Here is a 22,253-nt window from a genome sequence, read left to right on the forward strand (position 1 = left end):
TGTCCAATTAAGAATCTCAATGTATCTTTGAAACAGTTATCTTTGGCACTAATAAGAATAAGAGGAGTTGTACTTCAGAGTGGAGCAGTACCTGCGCAGGCAGCTGAGGGCCTCGGTCAAGGCTTTGACCCTCTTTAACATGGAGTCCATCTTGTGTGGCTCCTCCTTCAGGAAACGCACCGCCTCCACCTCCACCCTCAGTACCGAACGCATCTTCACCTGCAGCTCCGGAAACTCCCCTAGGAAGAAATGACCCATCACCTCATAGCTTTAACAGTGGGGTTCAGGAAACAAGATTTTGTTTGAACTCTTTTATCCCGTCTTTTCTCATCTTACCATATTACATCTTATCTTCTTTTATCATATATACACCCCCTTTTATTTATTTTACCTAATCAACTGCATCCTGCATTCTAATTTGACTCCTCCTGGTCTCAATTTGTTGTTGGGGTCTTGTATTGCCTGTGTTGCTTATGCCAGTGGTTCTCAAACTTTTTCACATCAAGGGCCCCTAAACTGACACAAATTAGACCACGGACCCCCCATTGGACAACATTTTGAAACAAACACCAGAAATATACAAATATTTGGAGTTAAAAAAGAGAACTGCATAGCAGTAGCCTACTGCTATGGGTAGGGCATGAGGTGCTTTTAAGAAAGCCACTGTCACATGACTGCTTATCACCTTGTTAAATACTCACCTGTGCACTTTGTGTTTCACACCCCCGATGAAGACAGTGGGCCCTAGTTTGCTGGCGCAGCGCAGGTGGCGCAAGGTAGCGCAGCTGGTCTAATGCAAGTTTCGACCAGCGCAGCCTAGCGCAAAGTCAGATTGGGAGATTTGTAGATCGCGCTGCGCTGAGATAGGCGTGGCCGCGCAGCAGGGGGAGGCGTCACAGATTCAGCTTGGTGCAGTGGAAGTTTTGTGCGAAAATGTCTCGCCGAGGTTGCGCTGAAAGCTCGCCACCTCCAACCAGGTCTACTCTCAGCGCAGGGCGAAGCGCAGCAGGTGCAGTGGAAGTTTGGCTGACTGACCTGCAGTGCACACACGTCACCAAGACCTTTTGAAGCACTCACCCCACCCCATCTTATACACAAATATTTGTTCTGAGACTGAATAACGTTACACTGTTTTTAGTTTACTTTTTTATTTACATTCAAATTAGGGCCAATGGTGTGAATCTTTGGAAAAAATTTGGAGAAATGTCTGGAAAAAAGTTGTAAAATTTCAAGAAAAAGTTGGGGAGCCCCTTAAACCCTCTTGGGGACCCCCTTAAACCTTCTCAAGGACCCCTAGGGGGCCCCCGGACTTCACTTTGGGAACCACTGGTTTAGGCAGTCCATCTCCTAGAGCTTGTGCCATGTGTATGTGACTTTGTAAACTCGTGTTTTTAAAGGTGCTATATAAATAGTAATAGTAGTATTGTATTAGTAATAGTATAGTATAAAAGTTATATATTATTATTATCATTAAGATGAAGTCAGATCTGAAAATATGAATGAATCGATTGTAAATATTCTGAGTGGCACTGAATAATCATCCATCCATCCATTGTCCACCGCATTATCCGGAGTCAGGTCGCGGGGACAGCAGTCGGAGCAGGGATCCCCAGACTTCCCTCTCCCCAGACACTTCCTCCAGCTCTTCCGGGGGGACCCCAAGGCGTTCCCAGGCCAGCCGAGTGACGTAGTCACTCCAGCGTGTCCTGGGTCTTTCTCGGGGCATCCTCCCGGTGGGACATGCCCGGAACACCTCACAAGGGAGGCATCCAGGGGGCATCCGATACAGATGCCCGAGCCACCTCAGCTGGCTCCTCTCGATGTGGAGGAGCAGCAGCTCTACTCCGAGCTCCTCCCGGTTGACAGACCTCCTCACCCTATCTCTAATGGCGCTTTTCCACTACACTTTCACAGCACGGAACGGCACGGCACGGCACGGCTCTGTAAAGTTGCTTTTCCACTACAGCTGAGTTCTCTAGTACCTTCTCAGCGGGGGCGGGGGTGGCACGGGGGTGATCGCGGAGGCGCTAGCGGGGCCGCATTGTCCGTGTCTCTTTTTTCAATCCGCTCGTCAGCTCCAAACTCACTCGTCTGCACCTCGTTAACAGACCACAGTGTGGTTTTAAACACAGCATCATTTGACTCAGGTGAACAAATAACAACAGTCTCGGTACAGATCAGCTGGCGCTGTTGCCGCTCTGTTTTTGAAATTTCCGGGTTTGATTTTCATGTCGGACGTAGCGCTCACGACTCTTCCAGTGACGACACTCTGCCCACTCAGTGGAAGGCAGTCGGCTGACATCACGTTATAGTATCGCTTCGGCTCGCTTGGAACCAGGGCCGAGGAGGTACTAAAAATGGTACCTGGTACCAGGTACTAGGGCTAGTGGAAAAGCAAAAAAAGCGGGCCGTGCCGCGCCAGTGGAAAAGCGCCATAAGGGAGCGCCCTGCCACCCTGCGGAAGAAACTCATTTCAGCCGCTTGTATCCGGGATCCCGTTCTTTCGGTCATGACCCAGAGTTCATGACCATAGGTGAGGGTGGGAACGTAGATCGACCGGTAAATCGAGAGCTTTGCCTTTCGGCTCAGCTACTTCTTCACCACGACGGACTGATACAATGACCGCATTACTGCGGCCGCCGCATCGATCCGCCTGTCGATCTTGCGCTCCATCCTCCCCTCACTCGTGAACAAGATCCCAAGATACTTAAACTCCTCCACCTGAGGCAGGAACTCTCCCCCGACCTGGAGGGTGCAAGCCACCTTTTTCCGGTCGAGAACCATGGCCTCGGACTTAGAGGTGCTGATTCTCATCCCAGCTGCTTCACACTCGGCTGCAAACCGCCCCAGTGTGTGCTGAAGGTCCTGGCTCGAGGGAGCCAACACGACCACATCATCTGCAAAAAGCAGAGATGAAATCAAGTGGCTCCTGAACCGTACCCCCTCCGGCCCTTGGCTGCACCTAGAAAATCTGTCCATAAAAATAATGAACAGAACCGGTGACAAAGGGCAGCCCTGCCGGAGTCCAACATGCACCGGGAACAGGTCTGACTTATTGCCGGCAATGCGAACCAAGCTCCTGCTCCGATCGTACAGGGACCGCCTCCGACCCCATACTCTCGGAGCACCTCCCACAGGATGCCACGTGGGACACGGTCGAAAGCCTTCTCCAAGTCCACAAAACACATGTGGACTGGTTGGGCAAACTCCCATGCACCCTCGAACACCCTGCGGAGGGTGTAGAGCTGGTCCAGTGTTCCACGGCCAGGACGAAAACCGCATTGTTCCTCCTGAATCCGAGGTTCGACTATCGGCCGAATTCTCCTCTCCAGCACCCTGGAATAGACTTTCCCCGGGAGGCTGAGGAGTGTGATCCCCCGATAGTTGGAACACACCCTCCGGTCCCCCTTTTTGAAGAGAGGGACCACCACCCCGGTCTGCCAGTCCAGAGGCACTGTCCCTGACTGCCACGCGATGCTGCAGAGGCATGTCAGCCACGACAGCCCCACAACATCCAGAGACTTGAGGTACTCAGGGCGGATTTCAGCCACCCCCGGTTCCTTGCCACTGAGGAGCTTCCGGACTACCTCAGTGACTTCAGCTTGGGTGATGAATGAATCAACCTCTGAGTCCTCAGCCTCTGCTTCCTCGACGGAAGGCGTGTCAGTAGGATTGAGGAGATCCTCGAAGTATTCCTTCCACCGCCCGACGATATCCCCAGTCAAGGTCAACAGCTCCCCTCCTCCACTGTAAACAGTGTTGGTGGAGCACTGCTTCCCCCTCCTGAGGTGTCGGATGGTTTGCCAGAATTTCCTCGAGGCTGACCGGTAGTCCTCCTCCATGGCCTCTCCGAACTTTTCCGGGACCCGGGTTTTTGCTTCCGTGACCGGGCTGCCGTCCGCTTGGCCTGCCGGTACCCGTCAGCTGCCTCAGGAGTCCCCCGAGCTAGCCAGGCTCTGTAGGACTCCTTCTTCAGCTTGACGGCATCCCTTACTTCCGGTGTCCACCACCGGGTTCTGGGATTGCCACCGCGACAGGCACCGGAGACCTTACGGCCACAGCTCCGGACGGCCGCGTCAACAATGGAAGAATACTCTCTCAACTGAATAATCAACAACATCAAATAAACCTGCAGTCAGATGATCAGCAACAAGTCTGTATCCGCCCCTCCTCTGAGTTCCTATTCCTCCTATTTACCTATGATCATCCATATTCAGCAGGTTCACATCTGACAGTATTGATCTGGTCTTCTAATCACATATCTAATCTGTTCTCTGACTCTCCACTGACCTTTCAGGATGGCCAGAGCTTCTCCAACCCTCCTCAGGCTCACCGCTCCCTCCTCCACATCTCTCAAAGTGATTGACAGCTGGCCAGGACTGGAGGCAGAACCTCTCTGCAAACGGTCCACGTAATCCTCCAGTTCACTGAGGGGGGAGGAACACAAGAGTGGCATCAACAGAAGTAGACTGAGGAACGACGTGTGATGAGTGGCTGGAGACAGGAGATGGCAGCAGAGGTCATGTCTATTAGCTGCTGTATGAGTCTTCTCGTTCTGTGATGATCTCACATGTTTAATAACACTGAGCTCTGAGATGATTCATTTTCTTTATCGTATCTAAACATCCATGTAGAGCTGCTGTGTTTCTGCAGCACAGACTGTCCTATTAAAAAACTGTTAGCCCTACCTCCAGGACTCAGGCTTAACACAGTCCTCCTGAAGCTGTGTAGGTTCTCAAATCATTAGATTTGACTTTAGGTTCAGAGAAAACATGGAAAACAAGAGGAAGTTCAGTTGCACTTCATTCTTCAACGCCTGGAAGATAAATAGTTCCAGTGTTTTAATGGAGCTGAGCTAAAATCATTTGACATGTTCAGTTCTTAGACTAGAACATACTAACCCTACATAATAATGATCAGTGATAATGATCCAATAATATGTATATATATATATAAACTACCAGTCAAAAGTTTGGACACACATTCAATGTTTTTTCTTTATTTTTTATTACTTTCTACATTGTAGATTCAAACTGAAGACATCAAAACTATGAAGGAATTATATAGTAAACACGAAAGTGTTAAACAAAGCAGAACATGTTTTATATATTAGATTCTTTGAAGGAGCAACCTTTTGCTTTAATGGCAGCTTTTTGCACAATTTAGATTCATCAGCTCCATGAGGTCGTCACCTGGAACAGTTTTCCAATCATCTTGGAGGAGTTCCCAGGGGAGCTGAGCACTTGTTGGCTGTTCTGGCTTCACTCTGTGGCCCAACTTTAGGTCAGATGACAGATAACACTCTTGTTTTGATTAACACTTTTCGTTTTATCCTCCATATCTATTTATCTAGCCACATTGTATTTTCTTTGTATATGTGCATGTATTTATATGTGCTATTGTATTTCATATCTGTTTTTTTGTAAGGTGACCTTGGGTCAACAAATAAAATGTATTCAAAGGGAGGGGTGCTCTTGCTCACTTCACAGGGACTGAACCCAAATGAAAAAAGACGGAAGCACTCGATAAAAATGCAGATATATTTAATAAAGGTGCACAACAACTAACGTTTCGACGCCAGTGTGCGTCTTCATCAGAGTAAGCAGAACTGAGGATGACAGTGCTGGTTAAATATTAGTAACCTGAGGTTCATTCATCTCATTGGTGCAGTCAGCCAATCCTGTTCTCGCACTCAACAGGTGTGGGCCAATACAAGATAACAAGGGCAAATCAGGCCTGCCCACAAGGAATAATACACACAAAAAATACGCAAAAATGTACTGACTCTGCACCAATGAGATGAATGAACCTCAGGTTACTAATATTTAACCAGCACTGTCATCCTCAGTTCTCCTTACTCTGATGAAGACGCACACTGGCGTCAAAATGCTAGTTGCTGTCCACCTTTATTAAATATATCTGCATGAATAAAATGTATTATTATTATTATTATTATCATTAATCTATTATATATATATATATATATATATATATATATATATATATATATATATATATATATATATATATATATATATATATATATATATATATATATATATATATATATACATGACCTGAGTACTGAAGACGCTTTTTTATTTGGGGGGGGGGGGGGGGGGCAGTAGTTAACCGGGCAGTAGTGATAGACAAGAAATGGGATGGCAGAGAGAGGGGGAATGACATGCAGCAAAGGGCATGCCGGGGGATTCAAACTAGGAACTAGGAAACAGCGAGGACTAGAGTATAGCATAGTACATGGGGCACCTGCTCAACCCAGTGAGCTAAACAGCACCCCTGCACAAACTAAGCGTTATCAAATCTGAACCTGCACGGTCTCATCTACCAGTCAATTAGCCTTACACACTTCAATCATATAACTTCTAAGAGGGAGGATATTGATATGACAGTAAGTACCGTGTTGCTGTGCTTAGTATTGTTGTAATAATAATTGATTTTGGTCCAAAGCCAGTATGAGACATGCAATCCACCAGAGCTCAGTTTACTGCAGCAGCAGGCCGACACATGTCCTGCCCCGAGGACAGACAGCGTGGGAGAGCAGAGAGAGCAGGACACTCTTCTGCAGGAACCAGGTCTCTGCTTTATGCTTCATTTCAGTTCAGTGTTGTTGTTCAGCTGAGTTTTTCAAGAAGGATTCTTCTAACTAGAACAGATTGGACAGATAGATTAAGTTTAAGTTTAAGTTTATTTGTCCCCATGGGGAAATTTGTTTTCACAGGCTGCACAATGAGAGACAATACATCACAAGATGTAGATAAATGTAATGTAATTTAATGTAATTTTATCTATTCTTAATTATTTACTTGACTTATCAAAGTTTTTGCTGTCTTTTTAGAATTTTAGAATTATTATCTTGTTTTAAACATGTCTCCCTTTTTTTATCCTTGCATACAACATGACAGGGAGAACGGCTTCTTGCTCCAATGTTAAACAAATGGTTTCTCATGAAAGTGACAAATAAAACTGAATTGAACTGACGAATTGAATGTGTGAACAGCAGCCCACAGCAGCCAGCCCAGTGCCGAGCCAGGTATTACTGTAAGAGCAGGACCCAACCCATACTCAGCCCAGATCAGTACCTCTTCTCTCCAAGTCTGACTGCGTGCTGCTTTGCTGTTTTTGTATTGGATTGTTAATATGATTATAATCATATAATCATGATCATAATGGGTGAAGCCCTGAGGGGAATATTTGTATAATGCCGTTATTGTTGCAGCAGCTCTAACTGCCGTTAGATGGAATGAGCTCCAAGCGTGAGCCTTGCACAATAACAGAAAATAATTGCATACACATTATCAGCTAGATAGTAGTGGTGTATTTAAGATAATTTACAGAGGGCCACACCCCTTACAACACGAGTGCGACTTGAAATTTGAGTCCCAGTATATGAAGGATATTGAACATGTGAAAACTTGGCAAACAGAATCTCACTGGTTTAGATGAACATGCTCTGGGATCAGGATTAAAACTCTGAGGTGACGGATTGATCGGTGCAAGTGGGCTCAAAAAGGGATATAAAAAGGTGTGTGTGTGTGTTACATAGGTTGAATGTGGGTCAGTTGCGAACACTATGAATATTACACACATGTAATCGTGCAGCTCTCTGCAGAATATGTGAGACATCCACTGTAAATCATCCACTGAGCTTCAAGTCAACTTTAAATTCATGGTCCAACATGAAGGAGAAATTCCCTCTTTTCCTCTCAGCGTTCAAATTACTGCTTCACAGTATGGATACAGAGTGAACACACACACACAGAGACACACACAAGTACAGTACATGCATTTGCATTTTTAACAGACTGAGAAATGACATGATCGGCTTTGATCATCGTCCTCGTCTCTTGACTTCTTCACAGAGCAAATTAATGTGATGTTGTGCTCAGTGAAGACTGTTTTCTCTGTTACAAACAGAGATTTGTAGACTGGATTAAACACAACAGTGCACGTCTAAACAGACCCACTGTCACACCCTCCTGAACCACAGTTTGACCCACACAACTACAATACTGGAGTGAAACCCTTTAGATAGTGTGTATCTCAGTATATAATAAGGAAATCTGGTTGCAAGTTCAGGCCCTCTGTTTCAAAAACTTGATATTTTGAATGTTTATCATATCAATGTGTATCAGATGTGTTTATTTGTGTTTCAGCATAGAATTAATTTTTTACCTCGTAGTTTCTCTCATATATTTATGTCCAACAACCAAGTCCATAGCTACCAGACACGAAACTCTTCCAAACACTGCCTTCTTTAGAACTGCTCTTGGGCAATTTTCAATACGTCATCAAGGTCTCTGGAATCAGCTACCTGACTATGTGAAGAAAAAAAAATTCATTTAACATAATTTAAAAAGGCTCTCAAAAAGTACCTCATCAGGCAAACCATTTACCATCAAACATGATAAGACATTTATTGTCATGTTTTTCTTTTCTTTTTTTCTCTCTTCTTCTTTCTCATCATCTCATTCATTATTATTGTTTAGTATTATTCATTCATGTATTTTTCCTTACTTCCTTATATTTACTGTTTAATCACTTCTACTTATTTTTCGTTATTGTTTAATTATTCCCTATGTTCTTGTTTTTAACTTGTAACAAATTTGTTTTTTGTATATGTGGGTGAGGTTTTCATATAAGCCCTTTTGGGTTTCATACCTCCCCTTTGCACATCCCAGTCATGATGATTGTTCATGCTGTTTTAAACGATATGTTCATGCAAATAAATACAAAAATAAAATAAAAAAATATCAGAGTGGTATGGTCTTTGGCCCTCCTGGTTCACCTCTTGTCATATTTAAGGTGAGTGAAACAGCTAAAAGAAGGACAGTCCACCTAATGTGTTGCTTTGTTTCTGATGAGACAGTTGCATCTCAGTCTGAGACGGCCGCTCATGAGAAACGCTGCGGCTCTGTTTGAACAGAGTCAGAGTGCAGTGTGTTCACATGAGAATGAGTTCTGATGTTTCTGGAGACCACATCACAGCACATCACATCACTTCCCATCCCCCGGCTCTATTTTTAACAATATGTTTCCTCACAGTCTCTTCTGCCCGAAGACGCTGCCGTGCTGTGTCATACGTGGCACCGATGATTTGACCTCAGCCGCGGTGACATCACTCGGAGCCTGATGTCAGAGCAAGTGTGCGAATGTTGAAAAGGCCAAATCACCACTTCATAAATCATTGTCACTAATGGGAAGTCCAATCTCTTAAGGAGAACACAGATGACGTCTTGCATGTCATGGGGCTTATGGTCTGTTGTGCACAGTGTTACTCAGTGTTGCAGCAACAGTAATCCAGTGTTTGTCACAGAAGCTATCTACCACAACATCAACACATCCAGCCTCATGAGTAATTATATTAGAATGGGTATGGTGTGGCTCCAATCCCAGAGTGTTAGGTTATAAGATAATGGCTTCAATACAATTTATTTACAGATATATTTATCACTATAAAAATATAAAAATATTGGGACAGTACAGGATATCAAATTTAAAACAGCTCTGAACATTGCAACATCAGGATGTATGTGTGTCAGTGTCAGAGTGAGGGGTTAGCTCTGTCAACACAGTTCTGGACAGAAGTGTGATGGTGAAGAAGGTGTAGAGGTCAGAGGATCCTGGTTATGGAGGATTATGTGAGTGATGAAAAGGAATTTGAGCTGAATCAGTTTTAACACAAAGTAAGGCCAAGGCTAACACATATTATTATATTATATTATATTAAATTACATTACATTACAATATATTATATTATATTATATTATATTATATTGTCTGTCTGTCTGTCTGTCTGTCTGTCTGTCTATGTATGTATGTATGTATGTATGTATGTATGTATGTATGTATGTATGTATGTATGTATGTATGTATGTATGTATGTATGTATGTATGTATGTATGTATGTATGTATGTATGTATTATTATTATTATTATTATTATTATATTATGCCCCTTTTCCACAGCTCTTTTCATACTCTCAAAACAGCCCTAGAACGGCTGGTTTTAGTGCCTGTCCCTTTAAATGTAAATGAGCCAATGCAAATTCGAAAACTAATGACATCACTGGAAGACAACTGAGGGAACAGCTCGTAAAACCACGTGGATTTCAATCTAGAGAGCCTGAAAACTAAAGATTTTTTGTCAATTCTCACATTTTGGGGGCCGGAAGGAAAGACAAACACCTAAATATATGTTAAAGAGCCTTCAAAAAGTGATATTTCCATAATATGTCCCTGTTAACATTAGCCATCATAAGCTCCTAGACACAGTGGACCATGCTGTGCTGAAACCAACCTGAGCTGAGAGAGTATTCTGTCCTCGGTGGCGAGGTAGTGGATCCTCTCCTCCTCCATCTCAGTCCTACGTCTGTACGCCGCCTCCTCACACTGGGCCAGCCGCTCACACATCAACCCCACCAGCTCCTGACCCGCCATCCTCAGCATCGAAGTCACGCTCTCCTGGTTCAACAGCTGGAGCACATGGAAGAAGTAAAGGAGTCACCAAGGGGCCTGAGGTTTGTCTGGATGTGTGTTCTGCCAACAGCAGGCTGAAGTCTAACTGATTTACACAAACATCCTGAACACTGTCATAACATCTGAGGAACAAGTTGTAAAGGTTTTCATCCACTCAAAGGTTTATTTACTCAATAACAAGCAATACTTAAAGGTACATTTTGTAGAAATTACTCCCATCTAGCGTTGCGGTTATATATAGCAAGCAAGTCAATCGTAACGGCATAAACAAGCTTCTATGTAAACAAGTGGTCCGTCAGTACGAGGCAAAACAATACACGTGACAATATGTTGTCATGGCGATGTCGTATTGTTTACCTTACCCCCGTTTTACCGGCTTTCTCTCCACTTCTGTGACTAAAATGACATCTGGTTTGTTACCGACGTCTGCCCGACTGCAGGTGAATGTAGCATCAGTGTAACGCTCCATTCCTACTTTTCACACACGCCGCCTCGACCTGAGCCGACAGCTCCGATGTCTCCGCTGAGTTTCCGTGGTTTCCTACCGTCGCGCTGCCACTGAACGTAAAAGCATGGCGACACGACATGGCAGCCAGCACCGAGCTTACCCGCTCCATGTAGATATGAATGATATGAACGACAAATTCAGAGCTGAAAGGAACACTTCAGTTTGTTGATGGGGGGGATTACTGATTAATGAAAAACAGACTTTTGAATGAATTACTCGATTTTCGTGACTAGATAACAGGAGAAGTTACACAATGTCCCTTTAAGAGTGCGGAAGGACCTTGTTTGTTTCTAATTCTTGCATATATTTATCTTTTTGTTGATTTGTTATCAACTTGATCCATAGATTTTGAGTACCAGTAAAATATAATTAGAGTTGTGTAGATCATGAGTGGCATAGTTCTAGCTGATTAATATTATTAATACTGTTTATTGTTTATAATTATTATTTAATTTAGTAACTTTTTCTTTATGATTCTTTTATTTGAAGGTAATCATCCTAAACCCTTCAATTCTGGAACAAAGAAAACTAAATAAATGCAGAAAAGGAACTGAGTTGCCCATTGTGTCCTCTGGTGTGTTCCAAGCCTTTTTCAAGTTTGGGCAGGTTTGAAGCAAAAGTATAGTAAAAGTATATAACTTGACAACGTGTGTTACTATACAGTGAAAAAAAATACTGTGAATGCATTATATTTAAAAATAAGAATGATCAAATTGGATCACAATTAATAAAATCCCTGACAATGACATCATATCCTCTATGATCGGCATAACATTGTTATTATTGCATTTCATTGATGAAAATAAGTGAGGACACACCTGTAAATGTCTGAGTTGGCTGAGTTGCAGGCGCAGCTCACTCACACTTCTCTTTGCTAACACCAGGCTCTGCTGCAGCCCATCGTCAGGAGGAGGGGCCTGAAGAGCCAGAGGGGCGGGACTGATGCCGTCAGTCAAAGTGGTGGGGTTCTTCTGAGGCTCAGATGACACTGAAGATGACAGAAAGGTGATTTAAGATAAGCTTTGTGTTCAGTGTATTAGAGGTGTGTATGTTTTTGTGTAAATGTGTAAAACAAATCTTACCAGGTCTGTTGTTGAGGAGTTTACGCCCAGAACTCTCACTGAGAAGACATCGTTATTGGTTATTGAGCCATGGTGAATGAAGGATACACAACTAATGTTATCAACATAATCATTTCCTTCAATGTGATACATGATTGAACTTAACTGTTTGTGTACACATACAACAGCAGATACATCTATTGAGCATATTGGTTGTAATCACTAGCATTGGTGGGGGGTTAAATGCAAATGTTCAGACCTGACAGCATCCTTGACTCCTGGAATATCTACTCCCATAGACAGAGCATGGTGCACTAGCCCTGCTAGACTGGCTATCTGCTCCTCCATAGCTTTCATTCTTTCACTGAAACACACAAACACAAGCATTAAATGGTGTTGTCAAATATGGATTGAGTTGTACATTATACTGTATATTCATAGACATTTAGGACAAATAAAGGCTTATCTTGTCTTGTCTTGTCTTATTTCCAATGTAAAAATGGAGCACCACAGGGCTCTGTTCTTGGTCTTCTGCTTTTCTCCTACCTCCTGGTATGCAGTCATTAACTTAATTTCCACTGTTAGGCTGATGGCACCCTGTTGTACCTGAAGAGCTGGTATCTTCTCTGAAATTATCATATCAATGGTCAATCTGTGAAAAGCCTGACATAGAAATGTTCTTCTTCTAACCTCAGATGAAACTAAGAATCTGTTCACAAGTTGGTTAACTCTAAGTAGACCTACATCAGTCCACGACTGGCTTTGAAAACAGTCATTGACCTCTTGTGATCAGATCTTGTACGTGAATAAAAAGTACTAAGGTGTTTTTGTTTTTAGACAATCCAAACATGACATGATGCTATTAGCATGCAATCTGTTGACAGAATGCAACCTAAGCTAAGTACTAGGCTAGCTAATGCTAACTAAAATATAAAGTATACCCTGTGTGTTGGCAGAACACATTTGGTGAGTATGCTAAGACCTTGACAGTGAATGTTCCTGAAGTGAGTTGTGTGTTCTGTAAGAAAAAATCTACGCATACCAATAACTCCTGAATGCATAGAGTCTTGGTATGCATACATTTGGTTTGCCATTAGTGTATGAAGACAATGCATCTATGCCAATGCCAAATTCATTCACCTCTGAATTTATTACTACGGTACCACCGGTGATTGGAGATATAATTAAAGCAGAAGTAAGCGATCCGGTCGTTTTGGCTAACTTCCTGTCAGCCGATGGAGTTAGCAGTCCCCGCCCTCGTCCCTACGTCACCACATTCACGCGCATCCCTTGGCTGCACACACAGAGAGGACCGCCCCTTTATGCCATTCTCTCTCCTCATTGGATAAAGGTTGTAGGATACAAGGAAAGTTTTCTCTCGGCTTACAGCAGAGCAGAGTGACTGACAGACCCGTGTTTCGGACCAAACACTCTATATAAGTGATTGCTGTCGGAAGATATGACTATTTAAGACTTATATTAACACAAACATTCCGCTTACTTCTGCTTTAACCTGTATTGGAACTAGGGTGATCAGGGTTCCTTAGTCCCAGTACAAAAACCAGTTTGAGCATGTGACACATTTCCTGTGTGGCTGAGACTCAGGTCTGCAACCTGCTGAAAGTCCACAATGCTTCAGTCTTGACTATGTCTACACAATCTGACCACATCAGTTTCCCTTCATGCCTCCCTGGTCATGCTAGATCAGGAGTTAAGGTGTTTCTGATGACCCAAAATCCTCTCTGTCCTTTTCGTATCAGGGTGTTCATCTGGAAGAACCTCCCTGCTGACTGTCTGGCTCTGCTGAGGCTTTAAATCTAGACTCATCTGACCTCAGGCCTGCTCCCTGCTCCCTGCTACCGTTCTCCTGATGAGAATCACCGGCCAGAAAGATCATCATAATCTTCAGTCAAACAGGTGAAGAGATTCCTCTGTGACACATCCCACATTCTGTCCTCTGAGTTGCTGGCATCAGTCTGATATCAGCTGCACCAGTAGGAACACAACACTGTGGGTGGTGATGGAGGAACACAACACTGTGGGTGGTGATGGTGAAAATAATAGTGACTACACTACACTACACTACACAAAAGACAGAGTTGTTTTTCGAGGTAAATTAATGCGAAACCGCTAGTGCGCATTCCCGTCGGGGGCAGTTTTTTGGCAAGCAGTCTCTGTATTTGCCTCTAAAACAACACTGTCTCGTAACGTTCTGTTATTTTCTCATAGTGTGGTGAATGTGCAGGTCACAACTTGTCCACCAGAGCGTTTTGGAGTTGTTGGATTATGTATTTGATGAGTTTGATGAGGGAAACCAAGAAATACCATTAGCCTCCATAGCGTAGCTCTGAGCAGCTGGCGGCTCTGCTCCGCCGTTCTAAAAACAGCTTGCATCGACAATTAAAGGTAACAAACCTATTCCTAAAACAATAGGGATTATGGCAATGGGCCAATTTGCCAAAATGTTGAACTATCCCTTTAAACACTTTGTTACAGTGGAGACATGATTAGCGTGGCTCTCAGCCGCCTCACCTCTGGGTGTTGCTGGCAGTCACATGACCCTGAAACAATCGCTCTGGCTGTCCCAGAGGACTGTCCACAAACACGGACGAGGTGGAAGACGAAGAGCCGCTCCCTCTGTTTCTGTTTATGATCTCCACTGTAGCTCCGTTACTTTCCCGCCGCAGGGACCGGCGAACCGGTGACATCCTCTCTGGAGATACCGGGCCCACTCCGTCAATCATCCTGACTTCATTTACTCTGTGAGGTGAAGAGGGCGGGGTTTTGGTCCCCAGGGGAGGCAGCTGGCTGTCTCCATACTTCCTACTCTTCTGCCTGGATGATAGGAACAAAAACATGGAACAATGGATTCATACCAGCAAAGACAATCAGTCGTCATGTTGTGATATCACTATGTGTAAAGGTAAAGGTAGCAGCTGTACTTTATTTGTCACATATACAGCTAGTACGGTGAAATTCTTTCTCTGCATTTAACCCATCCCTGAGGAGCAGTGGGCAGCCACAGTGCAGCGCCCGGGGACCAACTCCAGATTATGAGCCAGTGCCTTTGGTCAGTGGCGCTGACTGGAGGATTAACCTAGCTGACATGTTTTTAGTGGTGGGGGAAACCGGAGCACCCGGAGGAAACCCACGCAGACACGGGGAGAACATGCAAACTCCACACAGAAAGGACCTGGGCGGCCGGGGATTCGAACCCAGGACCTTCTTGCTGTGAGGCAACAGTGCTAACCACTGTGCCACCGTGCCGCTGTCATTGATTTTGCCTCTATACCACCGACAACTCCAGCATATTGTTTTGTGCATCTGTTCCATTCTTATCAACACAGTGTCTCAACTTGAACAAACTTAAAGGGGTATTTCAACATTTTGGCAAATTTGCCTATTGCCATAATCCCTATAGTTTTAGGAGTAGGTTTATTACCTTTAATTGTCGGTGCAAGCGGTTTTTAGATTGGCGGGGCAGAGACATGAGCTCTGCACGGCGCACGGCATTTTCGCCTTTCCCTTATCAAACTCATCAAATACACAATCCAACAACTCCAAAACGCTCTCATGGAGAAGTTATGACCTGGACATTCACCACGCTATGAAATAATAATGGAACGTTACGAGACAGAGTTGTTTTCGAGGTAAATGCTTAACCGGAACTACATTCCAGATGTGGCTGCTAGGCGGAGTGACTTCAAAAGCACAAGTAGTATTAGTCTAGTTTTGCCTCATGTCTCGCAATGTTACATAATTTTACGTGATTATTTCATAGCGTGGTGAATGTGCAGGTCACAACTTGTCCACTATAGCCTTTTGGAGTCGTTGGATTATGTATTTAGTTTGATGAGGGAATCGTGAAAATACCTGTGCGCCTCTGTCTCTGCCCCGCCGATCTAAAAACAGCTTGCACCGACAATTAAAGGTAATGAACCCACTCCTAAAACTATAGGGGTTATGGCAATAGGCAAATTTGCCAAACTGCTGAAATATCCCTTTAACATAAGCATTGACTGGGATTCATGGACTTTGTTTCCTCAGTGCCTTAAATTTGACATTGTCCATGTTCACATCAAATTTCAGACATTTGTCTTTGCAGCACTACTCAGTCAGCAGTTACACATCAGCAGCTGTGTACATTTCCATATAATCTCCAACAATGCAGCATGTTGTCCAGTCAGATGTGTCATCTAGTTTGATCTCAGTTTCACTCAGTAGTGGATTAGCCTACTGCTAATGCACACAACATATTCTGTTGCATCACATCTGCTGCTCTAAATGGTAATAGGAAGACCCTGTTGGATCTGCAGGCTTAGTAAAGGCAAGGCAGTTACTCTGCCCTACAAAGGGAAAGTGCAGTATCTGTAAAAATGCCAAACTGAGAAAAACAGCTTTTTGTATTTTGCATTGTCAGGTTTAAGCATCAAATTATGAATAACTACCAAGTCTATAATTGATTAGATAAAGGTGGACTGAATTAAATGTATTTTGTAGTTTGTCTTTCTGACTAATCTTGACTGTTTTATGGCAGATACGGCACTTTGCCTTGGTTTCACAGTGCTTTTTTGGATGGACAGCAAAATAAAAAGCCCAATAACTCAGTAAAGCAGTACCAATATCAAATTCTACCAGATTTAAGAGAATATGCCACACTTTTGACAAAAAAATTGAAAAAATGCAGATACTGCACTTTGCCTTTGTAAGGCAGTACTGTCATCTGCAGTTGCTATAGTGAATCGAGGTCATGACCTCCGTCAACCTCTCACTTTCTGTTCTTAGCTGTGACCTCAGAAATAATCATCTTCAAACAGCTCTAAGGTGTCATTTTGTCAGTTGTGTGTGTGTGTGTGTGTGTGTGTGTGTGTGTGTGTGTGTGTGTGTGTGTGTGTGTGTGTGTGTGTGTGTGTGTGTGTGTGTGTGTGTGTGTGTGTGTGTGTGTGTGTGTGTGTGTGTGTGTGTGTACCTGTGGAGGGAGTGGGTGGAGTGCTCTGTGCTCTCTCCGTAACCCATCGAGGGTTTGATGGAAGCCCGGTACTGGTGCAGCACCGCCGGGATCCCAGCCAGCCCAGCATCCACCACGTCTGCAGGGACGGCGGGTGCAGCACTGCTGTGGGAGGAGGCGAAGCTCAGACGACCTCCGCTTCCATCCTGAAGGGAACTGTAGGAGTCTGGGTAATGTGGTCCTCCTTCACCTCGCACCACCAGGGCCATGCTCTTACTGATGCCGATATCCTCATCTAACACACATAAATAATCAAAGGAAAACGATGATGTCTCTCTATAAGGAGTAGATAGTTCATGTGGATCAGACGGGAGATGGATGGGGTTTGTTTTCAGAGAGGAAATACTCCAGGCCTTGGAGAAACTCTAAGTTTTCAGATGCAGAGAGACAACTTCAACTCTCAGTCACCACTGCTAACTTTAACTGTGAGTCAGTAACTCTGAGAACTTAAAGGAGACATATTATTCCCCTTTCCACAAATTGAAATAGTTCCCAGGTGTCTTAAAGACATGTCTGTGACATGCTGTGGTCAAAATCCCCCAAGGATCAAACATCACAGCTCTTTTCATCCTCTCAAAACAGCCCTGTTCAGAAAGGCTGGTTTAAGTGTCTGTCCCTTTAAATGCAAATCATCCACTGCTTGCCCCGCCCCTTCTACTGGTACCAGGTAGGGGTGGGGTTATGCAAATTCCAAAGCTAGTTGCATCACTGGAAGACAACTGAGGGAACAGCTCGTAAAACCACATGGATTTCTAGGGAGCCTGAAAATTACAGATTTTTCTGTCAATTCTCGTATTTTGGAAGCCAGAAGGCAAGACAAATATTCTTACCCAAATATATGTTAAAGAGCCTTCAAAATGTGATATTTCCATATTAGGAACACTTTAAGTCTGAGTTTACTGCTGCCTATTTTGCTGCTCCTGCTTTGTTTTATCATGTTTTATATCAGGACCGGTACAGCAGGAACACCATCAGCAGTTATGAGTTCTGCTAAGTACCTATTTTCCCTAGGATCTTGAAAGTCTCTTAGGCCAATCTATAAAAGGTCTACTGTTTTTTTAAAGCTTAAATTAACTACTTATGGCCCAGACTGTATTTGTTAAACTGTATCCCCCCTTCACCTAAATGATTGACGAGATATTGTCTCTGTACATCCTCAACTTCTTTTTCTTTATCTTTTTCCATTAAATGTTCATGTATTTATTTACACTTTTTTCCCTCTATGTGTTTGTCTTTTTCATTCTTTCTTTTTCTTTTCATAAAATGTTTTGTTCCTTCATATCAGCCTGTATCATTTATGAGTCTGGCTGCCAATAACATTTTAGATGAAGTTCTGCTAAACTCTGTAACACCACTGATTTGATGATAAATATTTGGGGAGTCATTCCTCTTTCCAGAGTTTCTCCTGTTTGTTTTTCTTTATCTCGCTGAAAGTTCTCAGTAGAGTGTGGTTGTCTATTGTTTATTGTCTTATATTCTTATATTGTCCTGTGTTGCTCTGTATTTGTACAAATTGTGACATTCTTTGAGGCAACTGTGTAAGTTTAAGCTGATTTAATGAATAAAAAAAACAGTCATGTTGCATTTTGTCCTAATGTGATAATGATCAACTGATCAATCCCTGCGGGTATCTCACCAGGCTTCACGTCTCTCCTCTCCAGGATGACACTGCTGCTGTTGTTGATGGCGCTCGGCCGCCCCGCCCCCGTTAGGCGTTCCCGTGGTAATGTAGCGTTGCCTGGATCGGCCCCTCCCCGTGAGCCTCCGTACGCCATCCTGGAGGGAGACGAGGGCATGGAGCGCACCATGGGAGGAGACATGGAGCCCTGCAGGCTGTGCAGGGTGCTGCGGCTGGAAGATGACAGGGTGTGGACTGGACTGTGACTGCCATACAACACCTCCTTGGAGATCTGTGAAAACATGAAAAAAACTGTCAGTCAGCAGCCCAGGGACTGGTCAGAAATGAACCTGCACTGTACATCTCTAATAACTAACAATACTGAACTGTATGTGTGAAGGAATTCAAGGAACTGCAGTCTTACAGCTGTAGTTTTGTTCCATCTGTGCTGATTAATATTAAAAAAAACCTCCAATCTGAAGAAGATGAGTGAATATATGGGAATAAAACACATCCAGGGATACGCTTTCCATCTTCATCATCTACTGACCAAGAATTAATTCAAACCAAGCCAGGGGTGTTGATATCTCATGCACATCAGGTGTGTGTAAGATGAGGGATATGCGCGAAAAACCCTGTGTAGGCATGCAGATTTGTGTGTGGTGTGTGTACTGTATGTGTGGGTGTTTGTGTGTGTAAGCAGTGCAGTATTGTGGGGACAACTTCAAGCATCAACATGTTCTCATGAAGCCGGTGAGTCAGCATGTGTGCTCTCCACAAACAGGTCGGTTTTAACCAAACTGAAAAAAACAGCTGACTCCACCGCTGCCTGCTTCTGTGTAAAAAAACACTGCTGCACTGATCCAGGAACAGCACCATTCTAGCCCTGATGCCTTTCTCCGCTTGGTTCCTTTAACTTAACAATGTTGTCTTGGTCATTACCTGCAGAGGCTAATGTAATTAAGGTTCAACCTCACAGTGTTTGTGCAGGTTCATTATTATTACCATTATTAGGGTTTTGATGCTGAAGGAGAGTCATTTGGAAAAAGTCCATTATTATCACCGTATTGTTATTATAAACAGTTGTCTTTGGCTCAAACAAGCCAAAGACATGACACTTGGCACCACGACTGGAAATGATAAGTGAATGCTTCACAACAAACATGATTCCGTTCGTCATGATGATGGTGGTGCTACAAAAGAGTAAAGAGGGCTCCTCCCCCACATGGAGAATCTTTTTGGACAACAAGTGCTATGATTTGCATAATCAGAAAAACAGTATCATTACCTTTCTGGGCACAGTCAAGATCAGTTAAGGTGAGGCGCTGCAGGCAAAACATTGTTTTTTGTGCACTGATTTTGAGATTTGGGGCTATTTTGCTTCCAGACATGTCTGCTTTCAGACTAGTGGAAAGAAATGGTAGAAAAGATTCACTGAAAGTTTGCATTCTACCGCAGCATACTGTGCTGTGTCTGTTGTCTGACCCATGTAATCTCAGGTGTTGCTGTAAAGCTCTCTCTCTCCTGCACAATGTAATCTTCTCCAAAAAATGAAATTTCATTTGTATCAGCAACAAATCGTAAAAGTACAATTAACAATAACAATCTATGTAATACTCCTTTAACATCCCGTAATCATAACCATCAGTTAATTAATTGTAAGCTAATACAAAGATACTACTTCTCTCCAAGACGATGTTGCCAGATCGGTATTACTCAGAGCCCACTATGTCAGATATGTCCTCACAAAGTGTTGGGCACATACCTGCACACAATGTGGGAATACCCTGGGGTCTTCTCCTTTTGGCTCAGTATTTCAAACATTCTTTCTTGTTTAATACAGACAAACATACCTTGTCTACCACACATCTTGCTTTTAAATGGTGATACTTCTTTGAACTTAAACTTTTACATGGAGTATTGTTCGCTGGCCTAACCGCAGCAAAGAAAATGTTGATAAAGAGATGGAAACCACCACATGTTCTGAATGTGTCTCTGTGGAAAGTATCATTTTATGAAATTCTGTTATTAGGAATAAATCTCCAGTGCCCGAGTCCAAATGGCAAAGACAGAAACTATACAGAATTTGGAATCGGCAGCTGAGAAAGTTAAAGCTCTGTTTTGAGGCTACTTGAATGTATCTGTGAATGTGTGTATTCTATTTTATTTTATTTTATTTAATCTTTATTTATTATTTATTTTCTTATTTTCTTTTTCTTTCATGTAATGGTTTTCATAATTTAAAGCAGAAGTGAGCAATATTTTTGTGTTAATATAAGTCTTAAATAGTTATATCTTCCGACAGCAATCACTTACATAGAGTGTTTGGACCGAAACACGGGTCTGTCAGTCACTCTGCTCTGCTCTGAGCCGAGGAGAAAACATTTCTCGTATCCTACAATTTTTATCCAATGAGGAGAGAGAACAGCATGCAGGGCTGTGTGTGCAGCCAAGGGATGCGCCTGAATGTGGTGACGTAGGGACGAGGACTGTTATGGTGCGTTCAAGGCAACTCGTAACTCGTGTTTTTTCCAACCTGTGAAGTCGTACCAGTTCGATCTGGTACGAGTTCACGGGTCGGAAGTTACGAGTGGCCGTTATAGTGACTTTCACAGGTAAAACAGGTCGGAAAAACACGAGTGGATTGCCTGGAACGCTACAAAGTCGTAAGTTGTGACTTGAAGCTGTAATTTACGGTTTCAAAAGCCTGCCTGGAACGCAGTATTACCCAAAACGACCGGATCGCTTACTTCTGCTTTAATGTTACCCTCATGACAGGGGGAGAAGTAAGGAGTATGGACGAATGAAAATGAAATGAAATAAAATAGTTATTTGTTAGTTGATCATCTATGAAGTTTTCCAAAACAAATAAGGCCGTTTTCTCAAAATAAGTCTTCTCCTCTGTGCAAGAACTCTCCACTTCAGACACCAAACACTCCAGTTTGATTCATTTCTATATTCTGGAGGTTTTAGAGGGGTTTGTTGATACAGTATATCATTCATAGCATGATTTATACAACATTTTCTTCTTGACAAAAATTGATAGTTTTTGGGCTGGTGACAGTATTTTCTCATTTATAGAGTGATAAAAATAGGTATCCAAAAAACCTTTCACTCTAATATGTGAACAGCAACAGCAACAATAACAACAACAACACAATAAATTTGAAAGGGGCTTTATCCAGTGCTCAGATTCCTGTTCTGGAAAAGTATGCAAATCAGCGCATAATTAATATATAATGCATCATTTGCATATTTAAACATGCAATTTGGCAAAATAATGTAAGCAATAAATATGACAAGTTTCACGGTGATATCTGTTAGTGTATTTTTTTCACCCTATTCACCTGTAGTGTTCCGCCTTAAAAATGATGGTTGGTTGCCTTCAATGAAAACATTTTGCAAAGGGCTGTAACTCAAACTGCTGAGAGCAATCCTGGTTAAATTGACTGAAGTCATCTGGCATTGTGTCTTGAACATAGACCAATATTAACAATTTAGTTATATGGAATAAAATAGAATAACAATGTGCGAAACACACAAGTGAACCTGGATTAACTGT

The 22,253-nt window shown here is 43.1% G+C and overlaps 1 protein-coding gene across 1 annotated transcript in view; it reads right to left on the minus strand.

Annotated features, from left to right (window-relative positions):
• Window positions 1-22,253, minus strand: part of LOC311000574 (uncharacterized protein) — a gene marked incomplete at both ends in the record, with an annotated part of 126,239 nt that overhangs the window by 16,296 nt on the left and 87,690 nt on the right. The window contains 9 exons of the mRNA XM_083991312.1: window positions 92-239; window positions 4,291-4,427; window positions 10,318-10,493; window positions 11,823-11,992; window positions 12,087-12,124; window positions 12,325-12,429; window positions 14,598-14,900; window positions 17,035-17,308; window positions 18,710-18,983. Coding sequence (XP_083847438.1) covers window positions 92-239; window positions 4,291-4,427; window positions 10,318-10,493; window positions 11,823-11,992; window positions 12,087-12,124; window positions 12,325-12,429; window positions 14,598-14,900; window positions 17,035-17,308; window positions 18,710-18,983 — 1,625 coding nt within the window. The remainder of the gene's footprint in view (window positions 1-91; window positions 240-4,290; window positions 4,428-10,317; window positions 10,494-11,822; window positions 11,993-12,086; window positions 12,125-12,324; window positions 12,430-14,597; window positions 14,901-17,034; window positions 17,309-18,709; window positions 18,984-22,253) is intronic.

The sequence above is a fragment of the Trachurus trachurus genome (genome assembly GCF_905171665.1).
Source record: "Trachurus trachurus genome assembly, chromosome: 17".
NCBI lineage: Eukaryota > Metazoa > Chordata > Actinopteri > Carangiformes > Carangidae > Trachurus > Trachurus trachurus.